This window comes from Carassius gibelio, chromosome A11 (genome assembly GCF_023724105.1).
Source record: "Carassius gibelio isolate Cgi1373 ecotype wild population from Czech Republic chromosome A11, carGib1.2-hapl.c, whole genome shotgun sequence".
NCBI lineage: Eukaryota > Metazoa > Chordata > Actinopteri > Cypriniformes > Cyprinidae > Carassius > Carassius gibelio.
Window position 1 is genome coordinate 4,003,613 of NC_068381.1, and position 19,167 is coordinate 4,022,779.

The window sequence follows — 19,167 nt, forward strand, 5'->3', positions numbered from 1 at the left end:
ATGTAGCCATTGACTTCCATTGTATTTGTTTCTATACTATGGAAGTCAAAGGCTACTGTCAGCATTCTTCAAAATATCTTCTTTTGTGTTCAACAGAAGAAAAAAACAGATACAGGTTTGGAACAAAATGAGTTGTGTAAATGATGACAGAATTTCCTTTTGTGATTATTTAAAATCAAAATGCATAATGTGAGCCGATCATAAAAAAAACGCTAGCTATGAATTTACAGAATGAATGCAATTATTCCCAAAAGGTTGTTTCTTCCACAGCATTAATGGTAATTTGAAATGTGATGGAAATGAATGAATTTGATGCACGGGGGGAACAAAAAGGCTGAATTCTAAACACATTCATAATAATTTTACATTGCTGAGAATTGATAGTGTACGGATTGCTGCGGTTTAGGTTCAGGGGTGGACCGTCATGCCTAATTTTCTTCTAACAATCATATGTTTCTATTCAAATCAAATGATATGAATTCATACAGAATTGCCACCTTATAAAATAGTTATATTTTTGTAACCATTGAGACAAGAATTGATGCATGACATGCAAGTACACTGATATATATTGGCAGCAGATTATATCAGTGAACAAATTAAAAATAGTGTAATATGAAAGTGTTTTACAGGAGTCCACAGGGCCAAAAGTGCATATAGTCAAAGAGACACCTATATACAGCATCTATAGAGAAAGTGACACCACCACCCCCCACCCCACACACACACACTCCAGAGAATCTCAGCCATGGTGGAGGAGCAAATGTGTTAAATGTCAGCTCTGCGAGATGTTTTGCGTTCAGTGACATGGAGGTGGGAGTCTTTAATTGGCAAGCACACGTGAAAACACAACAGTCTCCCATTCTTCGCCCGAACTCCCTGGAGCAGATGCCCCCAATTAACTTCCAAGTATTTACCAACATCAAAACACCGCAATTCATGCCAGCTCAGAATTACAGCCATAAATTATCCTAATTGACAGCATAAGAGTAATAGGTGTTGTTTAAAGCTCACTATAAGCATGAGTCGACTCGTGGGTGTGAAGGGGATTCGTGGAGCTTCGGGGGCAGAAATCCAGCAGCTTCGAATGACTAATCAAACTGAAATGCACAGATACACTCAAAGGACACGGCTGATACATGTAGCTATAGACTTAAACCAACAAGAAAAACACCCAGGAGTGGTGCGCATTTAACGTTCCTCTAGCCAAGAAAGTGGAAAACATTGAATCGAGCATCATGCCAACCCTGAAACAACTTAAACTACCAAATTATGCGAGAAGTTTAATTGCAACATAAAATCATTGCAGTTTATAGTGTTCATCATCTGTTTGATTACGTCATTAACTTAATTTTACCGCCATATGTACATCAATTTGACAGTCTCCACTGACAAGCTACTACTAAATATATTCTAGAAACTTAATTTCCTGTAAAGCTGCTTGCAATGATTTTTATTGTGAAAAGCGCTATACAAATACATTTGAATTGAATTGAATGACCATTCATACACTACAAAAAATGATTTTCTTCCTCTAAATTTTTGTCTTTGTTTTCTATTACAACTGTTAAAATTAAACAACAACAACATCAACAACAACAACAACATTTAATTCAGATGCAAAATGACTTGATAATGATATATACTTTTGTATTCTGAAAAATTATCACAATTAAGTGAGTTTTTGCCAGTGTCAGGAAAATAAACTCAATTTAAAGGAAAAACAAGTTTATTTTTCTGATTCCATTGGCACATATTTATTTTTTTCTCGTTTAAAGCAAAAAAACACTTTAATTTGATGCATTTCCCAGAAAACAAGACAACAGCTTTGCATTGTCACATTTTTCCAGTAAATGTACCTTAAAAAAGTTCAGATATTTGTACTGGAAAACAAGACGAAAAAAAAAAAAAAAACAAGTAAGAAACTTAAATGGGAGAAATACAGCGCAAAAAACTGTTCTTGATCAGTATTTTTATTTTGTTGCTCAATAGAAATATTGAAACATTTTAAAATCAATATACATTTACTTAAGAAGCAAAATGACCTAAGAAATTAAGTTTTTTCTTTTGATCAAAATAAGGTTTTTAGTTAAAACAAGAAAACATATCTGTCAGAAAAGTACACTTAAAATAAAACAAACTGAAAACTTAGGGAAAAGGAAGTTTGTTTTTCAGACTTTTATGGAGTTTTTTCTTGTTTCAATAAAAAAAAACATTTTGAATAATTTCTCAGAAAACATGTCAAGAATACACTTGTTTTTCTGCTGGAAAACATAACAGTATTGAGTAAGAATATAATTTGCATTGCTTGTTTTGCTCATATACAGGTAACTTTACCATTCTTGTTTTTCTCCCAAAAATTATCTAGTTTAGATGTGGTTGAGTAAAAAAAAAGTTAGAATTCTATACAAATTTTTATATATATTTAAAAATAAATTGGATTTAAATGACTGAATTTTGTTGCTCTTATACTGTTTTTATTCTTATTTTTTATTCTGTTTCATTGTTATTTTGCTTTAATGACAATAAAGGAATCTCAAAGCAGACCTGCATGGAGGGAAAGGATGGTGAGGAGCTCAAGAGAAATGTGGCGGCAGCAGCAGCTTGATTTTTGAAGCTTTGTCAATGTTAAACTGTCAATAATATTTTCCTCTGCTGCCACTTCTCTAACAATCTACATCCACGCTCTCCCTCCCTGCCAAACTCTGAGCTGATCGATGAGATACAGGCCAGTGCTCCACTTTAAAATCCATTCCTTTTGTCTAAACTTCACCTTTGGCTTCTAAATAGAGCCAGTCATTCAGCGCTCTATCCTGAAAGAGTAAGTACATCTCTCTCAAGGTCCATGAAAGATGGAATCAACTTCTCCTTTCTCAGCGTCTGTCCGATGGCTCCATTAGCATTTTAATATCGCAGCTTTAGCGACCAGATGGGAGACGGAAAAAAGCGAACACATTCAGGGATGTGTTTGCACAATACCTTTGGTAGATTTAAGGGGGAAAAGGCTGATTTCATCACAGTCTCAAACAAAGAGAGAAATTGGATTATTATTTGTTTGCCTTTCAAAGGCAAGATTTTACTGTTTTTGTGCTAAAACTTCTACGCCAGCGTATTCGCCAAGCCTCATGGTTTTCATGACCAAGAACATGCTGGAAAAGGGGATGCAGTTGTTTAAAGGTGTCAGATGTTATACTTGCAACAGAAGGGACTTACATTCAGTCTCAGACCACATGATGCATATTGTTTGCTAAAAATAACACTTTTTTGGTCTGGTTTTATGCAATTTCAGGGACTCAGGGAGATTTGGATGATCCGTGCTTAATACTAGACCTGAAATCTGAGATTTGATTTGAAATATTTTCTAAGCAAACGCTAAATATGATAATAAGAAACAATATTTTGTCTTGTTATTTAGTAAAAAGAAGCAAACATCCTTCCAGATGTATTTACATGAGAAACAAAATTACAGTCTTAAAAAAGTTATGAGCTTTATCCAAAACAAGAAGAAAAAAAGAAAAAATAATAACATTTGCCCATCTTGCTTGAAGGATGTTAAAACTTTTTTTTATTGGAAAAACATGTGGAAATAAAATATAGATTTTATGAGTTTTGGCAACAGGAGGGTCTAACCTAGTTTCAGTCTCAGTCCACCTGATGCTTATTTTCTGCAAAAATGGCAATTTGATTGTCTAGTTTTATGCTATTTTAACTTTTCTTTATATTATTTTATTTTTTAAATGAGCTGTAAATAATGCTAAACCTGTAATCTGCTGATTTTCTGCACCGTAAGGGAAACCATGTGTTTAAAATATTTTTTTAATAAATGTTAATTTAATCAAAGAGGCCAAAATATTTAATAAACAAACACTAAATTAATCTAAAAAGTAGAATTGATGTTCATTAACTTTACACTGCAAAAAGTAAATTTATTTTAATTAAACTATATCAAAATGTGTGAGTAAATATTTCTAATCAGTATTTTATTTTTGTATAAAAAAACAAAGAAACTCTATTTACTTAAGAAGCAAAAACAATAAATAAAACATTGAATAAAAATTGCCCATTTTGTTATAAGGATATAACTTATTTTGCGTGTGTTTATGTTTGTGTACTGATTATTATTTTGGGGCAGTTTTACTTCATAAAAAAACTCAAATTACTCACCCAAAAGTCCTTGTTTTTGAACTGAATTTTATGAGTTGTTCTCACTCAATTTTACTCTAGTTTGTTTCCCAATACACACACATAAATGCACATGTTTGCATGAGCAGCCAGTGTTGCTGAACCATAAACTGCTTCCCATCTCATCAAAGATAATGAAGGTAATAAATTAAATGTACAAATGTTTTCTCTCTCTCTCTTCCACACAGGTGCATCTTGCATTGCAAGCACGTGTGTGTAAATGACTGGAGTCGCCTCACACCTGCTGTACAGCTGTGGGTCTCATCCACTACACATTCACAAACACACACACACAGATTTAATAGGAATAAGAAACGGTACCAAATATGAGATCTGTTTGAGGAAAATACTTTAACAAAATCTTCATGGTGCTTCTTTGAAGCTCAACAGCTGCAGTTCTGTTCCACTCTCACTATTTGGGGAAATATTACGATATAATATTAATTCTTGCATTAACTATTCCCCTTCCGCTTGCTTTAAAAGTGAATCAGATGCACACAGTGGGGCCAGAATGAGTGTTTGACATTCTGCAGGCATGTCTCTGTGTTCATGCGTGACATCTATCGATCATACAGTCTCTGTGTGTGTGTGTGTCTGGACTCATAGCTGTATGCATTGCATATTGTGGGAGTGTAAAAATATTGAGTCTGTGTGTGTGTACTCTGCCCAGGATGCAGTGAATGTGATGATGAATGTTCCAGTGTGTCCATCATTAAGCTGCTCTCTGCCCAGGGCACACACACACACACACACACACACAGTATTCATTTCAAGGGCAATTTCCCCTCACATGTGAAGGCTTTAACGTGTGGACACAGAAGTGTGTTGTCACTTAAACTGTGAGTACGGCTCATCTTCACCGACCTGCCCAGAGGCTCCTGACACTGATATCTGCGCTCTCCCTTCATCTACATTCATTTCTTTAGCTTGTCTAAAGTGTTTGAGCCCATTGATGCTATAAATGATGGCATTAAAACACATTAAAACATCAATGCACAAATCTACAAAGACATTTTGAGAGAAAGAGCGCCTGGAGCACTGCATTAACTATTTGTTGTATGAATTCTCAAATTAAAGACTTTTTTTTGTTGCAATAAAAATCTTTTTTTCGTTACAATAATATAATCATTCAAATGTACTACTAGTACTACTACTACTACTACTACTAATTATTATTTTTCAGAATTATTGCATTAGTATGGATTATATTCAGAAAAAGAGCATGAAAAGCTGCATTAACTCTTTGTTGAATGAATTATAAAATCACAGAAAATCATGGGAACAAACCATTGATTCGTTCTACTTCAGTAAAACAATATAACCATTCAAATTCGTATTATTACAAATAATTATTATAATAATTATTATTATTCAAAATGATGCATTTGTTGCATTATTAAATCACAAAAATTAAATGATATAATTATTCTAATGTATTTAACAACAATTATGATTTCTTTATTATGAATTAATGATATTATATAATTCCAGTTGTCTTGCTGTAAATATTTGATCCTGTTGATATAAAATATTATTGCATTTATTTATGTGTTTTCATAACCAGTGGTAAATATTTATTATATTATATTTGTGAATTGTTTAGAAGTACAATGACATGCAAAGAGGACAGCCAAACACATTCTAGGTAAGGGTCAAGTGTGTAATATTTGAAGTATACATTTCTGAATGGTTAAAAGGGCTTTTTTAGAGAACACTTTGAAGTACACCAGCATCAGAGGGTTAATCTTTTTTTGTCACTTTTATTTCTACACACAGAGCCACATGAATACAAATGAACACACATGCAGCGTTACTGACAGGCATCTGCCACGGGGAATAGAGACGTCTCTTAAGCAAATGGAGATGTGCAAGAGAGCTGGGAAGATCTACGATGACATAATAGCAAATTAATCGAGGATATCAATACAGCATTAATCACTAAAACACCCCTGATGAACAAGCTCAGAAACCGCTTATTCAAACACGTGAAAAAAATTAAAGGATAGAGAAAATGATTTGTGTTTCTGGAGACAGACTGCAGTAAAAAAACATACCCTATTTAACTGTATAAAAAATGGGTATTATTAAAATAAAAAAAGTAATGAATTTAATTTTATTTGAAATATAATAAAAAAATAAAATAAACCAAGCAACCTATCTGTTGCATTCCATAAAATAAACATCATTAAATAGTATTTTGGAAATATAATGAAATAAAAAATAACAAAACTCTCTCCCTCTCTGTTCCTCTGAAGTTCTCAAGAGCTGTTTGATGACATCACTCACCTCGGGACAGCACAGAGAAAACTGATGCATGCTGGGCCTCAAACAATACTCGAAACAAGACCAAGAAAAAACATCTACACACATACACCTGAATGAGTGTGCATTTTCTGTGCACGTGTGGCCAAAGTTGGTCCATTTATAACGGTCTATTTTGTACATCAATGAAACATACTGAGGTTCAGACAGGATAAAAATATTGTTTTATATCGCATATCTTTAATGACTTATAAATGCTTAAAACAAAAAGCCCTACTGTTTTTACTGAAAAACAAGACAAACATATATTTTTACATATATTTTTATCATAATACGACCTTTGTTTGACCTTCAGTTTTATTCTGCTGGTGAAAATATTGTAATATGGCTCATTTATTCGCTAGATTAAAATGAGGAGAAAGTGTTCTGCATCGTCCTGCTCACAGACACTGAGGGAATGCGTGAGAAACAAAGGCCTAAAAGAGAGGCTTGGCAGCCCGTCAATTGCTTCATTAAAGCAATTAATTTGCTCTCTTTTCAATTAGCAGCTGGGCTTTTGTGATGTTTTTCAGCTGTTATTTTCTCTCTTCTCTTGCTCTTCTGTTTTCTTTCATGACCCCTCCGAAGTGGAAGTCCAGAAAAGCTCTAGAGCAGTGAATGCTCAGTCTTTCTCCAGTAACGTACCACTCATCCTCCAACACATCTGCCTCCCTCACTCCCTTTTTCACTTTCAGTTTTACTGGCATAACCGGAAACAGAACCTGCGTGAATCTTTTTTTTTTTTTAATGTAATTATTATAATTGAATCTTTGTTTATATAATTATTTAAATAAAAGTACAAATATGGTAAAATCTGAATAAATGCTACAAGGTCTTTCTGCTGCTTTGTGCTAAGTAATTAAAATAATTGATAAAAAAATAAATAAAAGTGAAACATTTATAGCATTTAATTATATAGCAAATTTTAATAAATATATAAGCAATTATATAACATTATTTATATAATGCATACATTATTTATATAAATGTGTACAAATATATATATACATACAGTATGTGACCAATCACGGAAAGTAGGGACACAAGTCGGTTCTGGGGCATTTTGTTATTCAGATTCTGAAAGTGTAGTCTCCAAGCTTTCCAACGATGTGTAACACATGGAAATCTGATAATATTTGGAGAAGTTGTGGCCATTTGAAGGTAGGCATTCAAAAAGCTCAAAAAGCAGAAATAGCCTTCAAAGATTGCTGCGAGTGACAATGGGGCTCATTTACATGTCATTTAGATAAGACATACCCCCCGCATAGCAACGATAGACACAACGGGAAAAATCGGACCGCATACTATTAATAATAAAGGAGAATGTGCATTGTAAATGTCAGTAATTTATCTTTTTTGACTTTTATAAAAATGATTTAGAGGCTGAAATATGTGAGTTTTATCTTTTTATAAAAAATCTTTAATCTTTCAAACGTGGCCATCATTTTTAATGTTATTATTTTAATGTTTATGTAAACAAAAAGTACATATTAAGCTAATTTTATTTGTTATTTGCTGGTTTTCTACATAAAACTTGTTGAATTGATTTTATTGTGTAGCATTAGGACTTTTTTAACGATGAGCTGGCTAATAACAATAGGTAGATATGGGAAGGTCTAAACATGGATTAACATGAGATAACGTGTACGTGTTGTTAGAATGAACACAAAACGACAAATTCTGATGTTTATGGAAACTCACCCCATAAGAAACAAAAGTATTCTTGCAGATCCGAAGTTTACACTGTGCGTCTGTTTGCCTCTAAATGTTACGGATTTTCCCCATTTCTCTGTCTTTATCCCCATCAAATGTTACTATCGATAAAGCCTCTGATATCTTATGGTCCAACTCGTCTGATGCCAGTCCAATACATTCTTCCTCGTCGTCATCTTCGCTCAGTTGTAGATTAGGGATATTATCCAGTCTTATTATGCCGCTTTCATCTTCGCTCAGATCGTCTTCAGAATCAGTGAGCGCTTGTTCGCTAGAGCCGGCCAGAGCGCTGCATACTAAGTAGCCACGCGTCCCTCGGAGGGCGGGGGCAATAACAAAAGAAACAGAAGCCGGCTTATCCAGTATGGAAATAATGACAGACAATGAAACGCCCCTACTGCATGCTAGAATCTCCGACAAACTAGCTGATTTCAACCTCAAAATGTACGCTTTTAAATATACCAATACTGCTATCTCAAACACGGAGAGGCTTCTTTGTTATATCAACTAACAGATTCTGCGAAAAAACGAAAATCACCAATTTTGAAAAAAAAAAAAACCCGCTTCTTTCTCATTTTGCTTGAAAGTTGTGCTGCTGACTTGTGTCACTGGTTTCCGTGACGGGTCACATATTTTATTATTCATTTAAAATATTTACAATTATACATTGATTTTAAAATTGTTTATTTATATGTTTATTAAAATAAAAGTTTCAGAGGTTAAAAAAAAAATACTGACTAAAAAAGATTCTGAAATGAGAAGGAAAGGTACAAAGTGAAAATAAAAAAAGGACAAAACCAGTGATCAGGTAAATTCTGTTAAAGTCTTGTACAAAAAAAAAAAAAAAAAAAAAAAAGTACCTTATTTTTCTGACTATAAGTCGCACCTTAGTATAAGTCGCATCAGTTCAAAAATACGTCATGATGAGGAAAAAAACATATATAAGTCACACTGGACTATAAGTCACATTTATTTAGAACCAAGAACCGAGAGAAAACATTACCGTCTACAGCCGCGAGAGGGCGCTCTGTGTTTACAGTGTAGACTAGAGGAGCATAGAGCGCCCTCTGGAGGCTGTAGACGGTAATGTTTTCTCTTGGTTTATTTCTCTTGGTTCATGTCAAATTAATTTTGATAAATAAGTCGCACCTGACTAGAAGTTGCAGGACCAGCCAAACTATGAAAAAAGTGTGACTTATAGTCCGGAAAATACGGTACAGCTAAAAGGTATATTATACTATCTTACTTCCCTAAATAGTACATATTATTACCTTTTGAAAGGGTAATGCCATTGTATTTTTTTCTGACAGTGTGTGTTGTTGGATACAGATACAGAAGTCTTTATGCTTCCTGATCTGGCACCGGAGCTTTTCATGGTTAGGCATGAATTCTTGATATATCTGTTACATTTTGATAAAGAGCTTTTCCCGTTTTATTCAGTTTGCATTATCTAGCATCCGCCGTGTCTTTCTGTCTGTTTGAGGGTGTGATCAGCTCCAGACCCGCTCGGTTTCAGCGCTACCTGAAGGCCTTTCAGGAAGGATGCATTATTTATTGGGCCATGAGCTCTTGCTCCCTGACTTATGCTTTTCTTTCTCTGTCCGTCTGTCTCTCAAACACACGCTCGCACCCTTATGTTTTCAGAAAACCTCTCCAGCGCTACTTCCAGTTGAAACCTGCCGGGCTTTGAAACACTGAACCCACCTTGAGGTTTCTGTTCGAACAACAGCATAATGGCTGTTCCTGTCTGAGAGGTCAAGGGGAAAACAGCACTAATGGCTGACTGGCTCCACAACACGCCACATTTGTCTCAGGACCTCTTCTGAGTGAGGGTCACAAGCATCTCCTGAGGATCTGCAGATTTGAACAAATGCATGTGTGTGTGTGTGCTTTTCACCTCTCTCCGATTGGCAGGCAGAGGAAGTCTCAGTTCTCCTCAAGGACTTGACAAAGAGGCTTCGATGTGTCACGTAGTGTTCAGACGGAGGGCTTAGGGTGGTAAAGTCACGGCTTTCACTTTTCAAGTTAGTCTTTTTGGGAAAGAACAGCACTGATCTTCAAAAGGAAATGAATAGCGCATTAATTTTCCGAAGGTTTAAGTGTCATTACTCACTGTGAACTTTTGTTATGAAATACTTATTTTAAAGCCTGTTTGACTATTGAGAGTTTCCTAGCTTAATATGGAAATCGTTTTTCCATTTTTGTATTTTTAGTGAAGGAGCAGGACATACGCAAGTGCTTGTCCTCTTTATAAATAACCGATTTCCTTGAGTTAACTTCGTTTCATTGGAAGGGACGTTCTCATTCTAGAGAGCATCTACATCTGAAAATTAGCATACGTCCCCTGCAAACAAGTTGAGTCATCAATATTTTGACCCATTTTCCCAGAAGGCAAAGACAGTGGATTTTATATGCATATATCTCCTAAAAGTTTTTGTCAGCTTTAGGCATACAATGCCACCAGACATGGACTAAAACCCCACAAAACTCCTGTTGGGTTTGCTAGGATCTTTAAGCAGAATTCAAATGTTTAGAATTGGTGAGACTTACATTTTTTAATTCAAGAAATTTTGAATGCTCAACAAACCTGCATTTATTTGATCAGAAATACAATAAAAACATTACAATTGTGAAATATTATTACAATTTCAAATGTTTCAAACTATTGTAATAAATAGTAAAATGAAATTTGTCTCTTTGATGAAAAGCCGAATCATTATTCCAAACTTCACCGTTACATGATCTTCAGAAATCATTCTTATATATACAATCATTCTTATATATACATTCTTATATATAATGAATGACGGGACTTAATTTTATTCACTGAGAGTTGGAGCTTGGATTCCTTCTGGATAATCACAGCAGCAAAAAAAGTTTAAGAAGCAAAATACAGTGACAACATTTTGATGACAGTTTATAACTTTTTAAAAAGAAATAAAATATATATTTAGAAATAATGCTTAATAAGACCATCAACATTTATTGAGAAAGGAAACTAGGTCCTTAATGATGAAGTAAAAACGGAGCTGTAAGAATGGAGTTGTGTGCTCTGAATGAAGCTGCATGTGAGCTTGTGGAGCTGAAGGTGAATGTTAACGCTGTACTGAGTGTAGTGCTGAAGTGTGTTGACCAGAGCCCAGCATCGCTCCCTAATGCCTGGCGGAAACAGCAAATGGCTTCGCTTTACTCAGCATGAAATGGAATTGAATGGACGGGTCAACTGCAATACAAGAATGTGGTCACAGTTTCAACAGGCTGTCAAAAGACATGAAATCAAAAAAAACAAAAAAAACAAGGTGGTGTGGAAGAACACAGACAGAAAGAACACAGAGAGGAAGAAAGAGAATGTTGGGTGCAATAAAACTTTATCCATTTTCTCACTATGTGTGATTTGCAGCCCTTAATGCTGCATAAGACATTAAAAACATTCTCACGCATAAGGATTCAGATGACACTCGTGGTAAACAGCAGACATGTGGCCTGCCATACAGGGTTTCAGATGCCCCTGCAGACCGCTCGCAAAATGCACGGCTGAATGAATAAATAAAAGGCTCTTTTGGGGCCGTCTGTAGCCTTCAGGACTGAGAGATGAAGGGTGACTTGTCTAGACTCCTGACTGTCACAAGTCTGCTCCACACTGCAGCTTATTCTGCACATAAACTCTCCATTTAGACCATCTAACCAACATAAAGTGACCAGCTCTGATAAGAAAGCACTTTAACATCAGAAAAGTTATTATATGCATATTGTTATATTTTTTAACAAATGGAAGCATAAAATACCTTTTATTTCATTACATAATTTATTTTGAGCAACATAATTCTTTTTTTTTTTTTTTTTTTTGCTTTCTCTTTATTTCTTGGATTTATTTTAAACACAATATTTTTAAATTTTTAACAGAAAAAAAAACTTTTTCAGATTTTAGTATAAATATTTATTATGACATAAACTTTTTAAAATAGGCTTTTTCTGCCTTTTATATTATTATTTATTAAAAAAATGAAACATTTTCTTTATTTTCAGCTTTTTAGTTTAATTTATTATCTATGCATCCATCTATCAATTTATACCAATGTATTTATTTATTTATTTATTTAGTTTGTATTATTTTAATTTATTTTTTTCAGAATAAACATATAGGTTAAATCATCTGTCATGATCTAACATGGTTTTCAAGTTTTTTTTTAATAACATACAATTTTATGTATATTTTATTTACATATCTTTTTTTAATTTTATTATCTGTGCATTGTTGTTGCCTCTTTTTTCACTTTCCAGTTGTACTATATAGGTTAACCATCTATATCATGATAGCATGGCTCATGGGCTTTTAAGTTTCTAAAACTTTAAGTGATGAATGTGAACAAAAGTACAAAGACTGACCTTGACAGGTGTGATTGACAGTGCCAAGAGAAGTGTGTGTGTGTGTGTGTGTGTGTGTGTTTGAGCTATCGGAGAGCTCAGCGGGGCACCAGTCACTGCTGTGTAACCTTGTGAAGATAAGTCAATGAGCATCTCTGAGCGCAAACACATTCAACTTCCTCTTTATGTGTGCAGCACAGCTCCTCACTTCCTTTATCCTTTTAATACCCATTTATCTCTATTGGTTGACTGCTAACTGCTAATACAACCATCTTATTATCTTATGGCTGGTTTCTTAACTGATGTATGAAAAAAAACTTTGCTGAGCAGAGATGGATAGGTTCCTCCTAAGGTTTTTTTTCTTCTTTTTAACCCAAACATTTAAATAACACCTCGTTATGAATCCGTCATGCTTATGACATCACAAACATGATTACATCAACATATGCTTGCTTGCATTTTGCACAACAAACACCTACAACATCATGATGGATATTATGCCAATCATACAGCACTGCTGAATTTTTATTCAGCGAGGATGCATTAAATTGAGCAAAAGTGACAGTGGACATTTCTATTGTTTAAAAAGCTTTCTATTTCAAATAAATTCTTGTGAACTTTCTATTTATTAAAGAATCCTGAAAAAAAGTATTATGGTTTCCACCAAAAATATGAAGCAGCACAACCGTTCTCATAATTAATGCTAATAATAAATATTTAATGAGTATCAAATCAGCATATCAGAATGATTTCTGAAGGATCATGTGACACTGAAGACTGGTGTAATGATTTTTTTTACTGTACTTTTAATCAAATAATTTTAGCTTTGGTGAGCAGAAGATATTTCTTTCAAAACCATTAAATCACATATCATTTATATTTACATTCACAATGCTGCTCTTTGGCCACTGTAACAGCAACTTTGATCTGATTGGTGGAGCTCGTCACACCTCTTCACTATTAAATATGATTTTTAGAAGTCTGCAGAAGTTTAGACCATCACTTAACAATCTCAGAGCTCACCGTAGGTCTGCGCTGAAGGGTTTATACATTATCACTAAAAATCAATTTCTCTATGGAATAAACGAATGGGATTTTTATCTCAGAGCCCCACTGTTATGCTCTATTTGTATGCAGACGCCATCCCGTGTTATAACATTAATATGTAGCAAGTGGTGCTTCATAAATCAAACGCTGCTGATGATAATCTGCTTGTGATTGGGCAGGTGTTCCGGTGTAAGGATGAAAGTTTTAAACGTTGTGAGTGTGTGTGGGTAGGTCTACTCTCTCTCTCTCTCTCTGTGTGTATGTGTAATGTAGGTGGACTCGTCCTCTCTGTAATCAATCATTTTTACCTGCCCAGCTGAGCTCAGGCCTCTGTAACTGTGAGAAATCCGACAGCTTAGATTTGCTTTATTACCACTGGGCTCACTCGCTTTATCACATGACTTCTTTCTCTTTTCTCCTCTTTTTGTTCTATGGTTTATCATAAAGTTTTCATCCCTCAACTCCCATTACACTTCCATTCCGACTAAACCACACACGCACGCACGCACGCACGCACACACACACACACACACACACTGAATTATAAAAATAGATTTATAATGGATATTTCATAGTTCATCTCAGGCAACTAAACTGTCTTTCATCCAAAAATCAACCTGTTTTATGACTTGTGACTATAAATATACTGTTTGATGCCATATTTTTTATTAATACTGATACTTTCTGACTTCTTATGATTTCTGATGATTTTAAAGAATTCCACTTATTTTGCTAATAAATGAATTAGTGTGTTTGAACAAATAATTTGAAAGAATGATTGAATCAGTGGTTTTGAATACATTCTTTAAGAGGATGATTAAAAAAACTCACTCGTAAAGAAATCCATTTGTTTTGTCACTCATTATATCGGTGGTTTTGAACAAATCAGTTCAGGGAATAATCAAAATGACTCAATTATAAAGTCATCCACTTTTCACATTAATGAAGAAATCAATTGACTAATTCATAAAGAGAGTCACTTGTTTGTAACAGAATGAATCAGTATTTTAAATAAAGCATCTGAAGGATTAATTCAAATGATTGACAATCAAGTCAGCCACTTGGTTAGATACTGAGTGATTCTTTTTTTAAATGAATCAAATTTTAGATTGAAAGATTCAAATGACTCTCTCATAAATTCAGTTGTTTTACTCCCAAATGAATCAGTAATTTTGAATGAATCAGGTAGAGTAAGTGATTCAAATTACTCACTCAGAAAGTGAGTAATGTGAATCTAATTTGATTCAGAAAGTGAGTAATTTATATATATATATATATATTATTTACTTTAAGAAAGAAAAAAACGAACAGCTTTATCAGATTCAGTTCACTTCTGGAGGCAATTTCGTCTCTGAAGTATAAACCCACACACTCACACTTGCTTTTCTGTCATGGTTGGGATTTTCCAGTGATTGTTTTTATACTGAGCTAATAATATTTTCTATCCCCTGCACCTAAAGCTAACCCATTGCATTTTTATATTCTCATGAAGACATTATTTAGTATGTTTATTAAATCGTTTCCTCACGGGCGCCGTTTGCTGCTCCGCACAGTGTAGATGATTTCAGGTTTTATTATCCATGTGGGGAAATTTGGTCTCAACGAAGTAGACAAACCCTCACACATGTGCCCAAAATTTCACACATATACAAATGTCATACACATGCTAGGACCTGCACAACTTCTTAACTTTATCTTCAACTAGTCAACTAAACCCCCAAACTGAGGTCTTTTAGTTGGCTAGCCACCGTTTCGCTGATGTCCGACAGCCAGCCGCACCGCTGAAATGATGAGGGGAAGAAATAAAAGCTTGCACATCTCGATTGACGCTGCTTGCGGCGCACAAACCCTCACATCTCGCTCGCTTATAGTTTCGGACAACACTTGAATAGTTTCACAGATCTCAGAGATCGACCAAACAAACTCTGTAGTTCACTTATAAACAGGCAAATAGAAGAATCTGATCTGTGACGTGTCTACAAGCCCAAAGCATCATCTTGCCATGACCTCTGGCTGCTAATAAACTCAGACAAATGTCTTTATGACCCTCAATTACTGCCGCCGCTGTCAGACTGGTCATGCATTTAACAGAGAGGGAGAGACATAGAGCTCAAGAGTTATTAGTTACAGGAGGGTGATGAAAGATGTTTGGAGCTGTGACAGTCCTGCATATGATCAGCATCATTTAGAGTTAAGAAGTAGTTAAAGGAGCTGAACTCTTACCTGCAGCAGCCAGTAACAGCGGCGGTGGAACGTAGGAATGATGGAGGAATGGACATAGCAGCCGTACAGACACTGAAATAAAACACAGAGAACACCGTCAGGAGAATAAACACACGAACATCAGATCAACAGCAATAAATGGCACACACACCAGTACATCCAAATCAACTACAAAATACTACACAAGCATCATTTCTTTCTTGGCATTGATGGTTCCATGAAGATCCTTTAACATCCATGGATTCACTCCATTAAACAAAAGCTTCTGGAAGGTTCGTTGAGGAACCAAAAATGGTTCTTTCATTGCATCACTGTTATTTTGGAGCCTTTATTTTTAAGAGTGTAGAGCTAAGGAGATAGTTCACCCCCAAAAATAAATTCTCTGTTAATTTAAATAAGATTTTTAGTTGAAATCATGGTCCTTGGTGGTTCAGAAAGTTCAAGTCAATGGCTACAGACACTGAGAGTGAAAAGATCATTTATACACGCGACACAAAATGAATATCTGTGCCTCTTGACATGTTGAGCTCTTACGAAGTGAAACTATCTGTCTGTATCATTTAAAACATTATTTCTAGAGCCTCAAACCTATTCTTTTACACAAATTGGTTCTTTTGGACAGTTCTTTTCAATGAACTGGCTCAAATAAGTGTGTTTGTCTAATCACGTAATGGTGTCATGCACACGCAATAATATTATTAAAGCGACAATAATGATGTGAAATACAGTTTTGCATGTCTAAAGCATATTAAGTGAATAAACTAGTCTTAAACAACTCACCTTTTTACATAAACTGAGAAACTGGTGAACTGGTTCATCTACTTCCCTAAAAAGAACCGGTTCAAAAGAATGATTCGATCTTGAACCAGACATCACTCCGAACCGTTTGCCTGAGGCTCCGGATTACAGGTGATAATGTTGTAAATAATGTTCAGTTTACTGCACAGATCGATAGTTTCACTTCATAATATCGTCAGGAGCCACATGTATTAATTTTATCTTGTCTGTATATGATTTTCTAGCCATTTCATATGTTTCTCAAAGCGCCAGTAGCAGCTGACTTGCATTTTATAAATCACCAAGGTTTCAGCTAAAAAAATCAGTCACCTACATCTCTGATGGCCTGAGGATGAATAAATTAACAGCAAATGGTCATTTTTGAGGGTAAACTATCCCTTTAATGAATATGTTAGCAGTCACAAACCATCAGCACAGTAAGTGTATCACAGCTCTATTACTGCAACAATGAGGTCATAATATTACAGCCATATAGACGTTATTTTTTTTTGTTCCCTCTTTCTGTCACATAAAAATGACACAATCCTTCCATGTATGATTGTCTTTATGACCGGATAAAAATATCCAGAGGGACGTGATCTTTAGACACTGGCTGTGTGTGTGTGTGTCCTTGATATCGGGTCAATAACAGGAGGAATGTAAGTCTATTTACAGCACTGGATCACGAGACCCATCTCATATCTTACATTATATATATATATATATATATATATATATATATATATATATATATATATATATATACATACATATATATATATTTCAATTTCTTTGTAATCATTTGTAATGTACGACCAATTAATGATTTCAAAGTAAATCATGCACCTATTTTCAATGAACTTTTCACAAACTTTGAGTATTACTTCACTTCCTGTTATCTAAAGCTCAAACTTACATCTGTCCAGTACCAACAAAAGCTACAGATGTGTATTTTGCCAAAAATACATTAATAAATAGGCAAAGCTGACAATTGTTTCTGAAAAAACAAACAAACATACAAACAACAACAAAAACAAAAAAAATGCTATGATTGATTCCAAGTCATTATTTTATTTCAAAGCTTATTAGCACAATGAACTCTGAAACTGATCGTCCTTTTATTTCATTCTAACCTGTTAGGATTTAGAAAAGAGGAACGGTTAGTCAGTTACTCCTAAACACTGAAGTCCAGAGAAAGGCGTGTGGTCATCCTCCCGTCAGCGGCGTGCAGGTGTTTGGTTTCAGTGGGAGTTGTGTGGAAGTGTTTGGTAACAGCGAGATTAGGAGATGACAGCGTCAGAGGGCATTATTTGCCATCTGGGGCCCAGACAGATGCCAGAGGCCCACACACTGAGCAATTAAACCCTAATTACATTCACACGATTAGATCAGCACCATCGTAGTGTCTGAGACACGCTCCTACACACAGTAACGTGTTCACACACACACACAAGCACACACAAGCACACACAGGCGCCAAGGTGCCTTTCAGTTGGGTATATCAGCGCTGAACTGGATGCGAATATCTAAATATCTCCTACAGGGGAAATGTGAGCCTTTTCCTCATGTGATTCTGCCATACAAGGTTTTCTCGGGACACTGATATGTTGTTTCCATAAGACAGGACCATGAACCCCCAGGGAGAGGTTTGCTGCTCATTTGTGCTTTTTTTCAATGGTGGCAACACAGTTATTTTAGTATCACTGAGATACTGTTAGGTTTTATTAATATTCATTTATTTTGACACTTTCTATTTTAATTTTGAGATTTTTTTGAGTTTTAGTAATATTGCTGTGTTGTTCTCTACATAGATTTTTTTTATTATCTCACTTTTAGATTTGTTTTTATAGAGTATTTGTTTTCATTTTCATTTAAGTTGAAGTTTTAGTATTTTGCTGTATTCTTTTGTCTATATAGTTTTATAAATTTGTATTTCAGTTTTTATTTTTTAGATTTTGGTTACATTTTTTGCATTTTTGTTGTTTTAGTTAATACAGGTTTTATTAATTTGACTTCAGTTTTTGTTTTTATATTTTCTGTTTTAATTTTAATGTTTTTATATTTTTGTTGTGTGCTTTAGTTTATATAGTTTTTATTACATTTTTCCCTTCAGTTTTCGGTTTAGTTTTTATTCTTATATTTTCTGTTTTTAGCTAAAGTTTCATTTATTTTTCGTCTATTTAGTTTTTATAATTTTTTGTTTCAGTTTTAATTTGAGTTATTTTAGTACATCAAGTTAAACTAATTGGAAATAAGAAATCTTTCCTCGGCCAATGGCTAAAATAAAACAAGTTTTTATATATTTTATTTCATTTCAGTTTACATGTATTTCATTTATATAAACTATTATTTTGTTTTTTTATGGATTTTGTTTTATTAAACTCTTACAACCCTGGTCCTACAGGGGGTTTAGTCTCAAGAAAATTTTTACCGCATCAATTTTTCTGTAATTACCAACCTCTAAAAACACTGAAATATCATACACTGACATTTATTCATGCTGTATGTCAAGGACACAGATTAAAACTAAATGGACTCTCACACCAAACTCATTATGAA

At 34.4% G+C, this 19,167-nt stretch overlaps 1 protein-coding gene across 7 annotated transcripts in view; it reads right to left on the minus strand.

Annotated features, from left to right (window-relative positions):
- LOC128022071 (calmodulin-binding transcription activator 1) overlaps positions 1-19,167 on the minus strand; it is a 280,579-nt gene that overhangs the window by 36,097 nt on the left and 225,315 nt on the right. For all 7 annotated transcript variants that reach the window (XM_052609305.1, XM_052609306.1, XM_052609303.1 and 4 more), the window contains one exon: positions 15,832-15,903. In XM_052609305.1, coding sequence (XP_052465265.1) covers positions 15,832-15,903 — 72 coding nt within the window. The remainder of the gene's footprint in view (positions 1-15,831; positions 15,904-19,167) is intronic.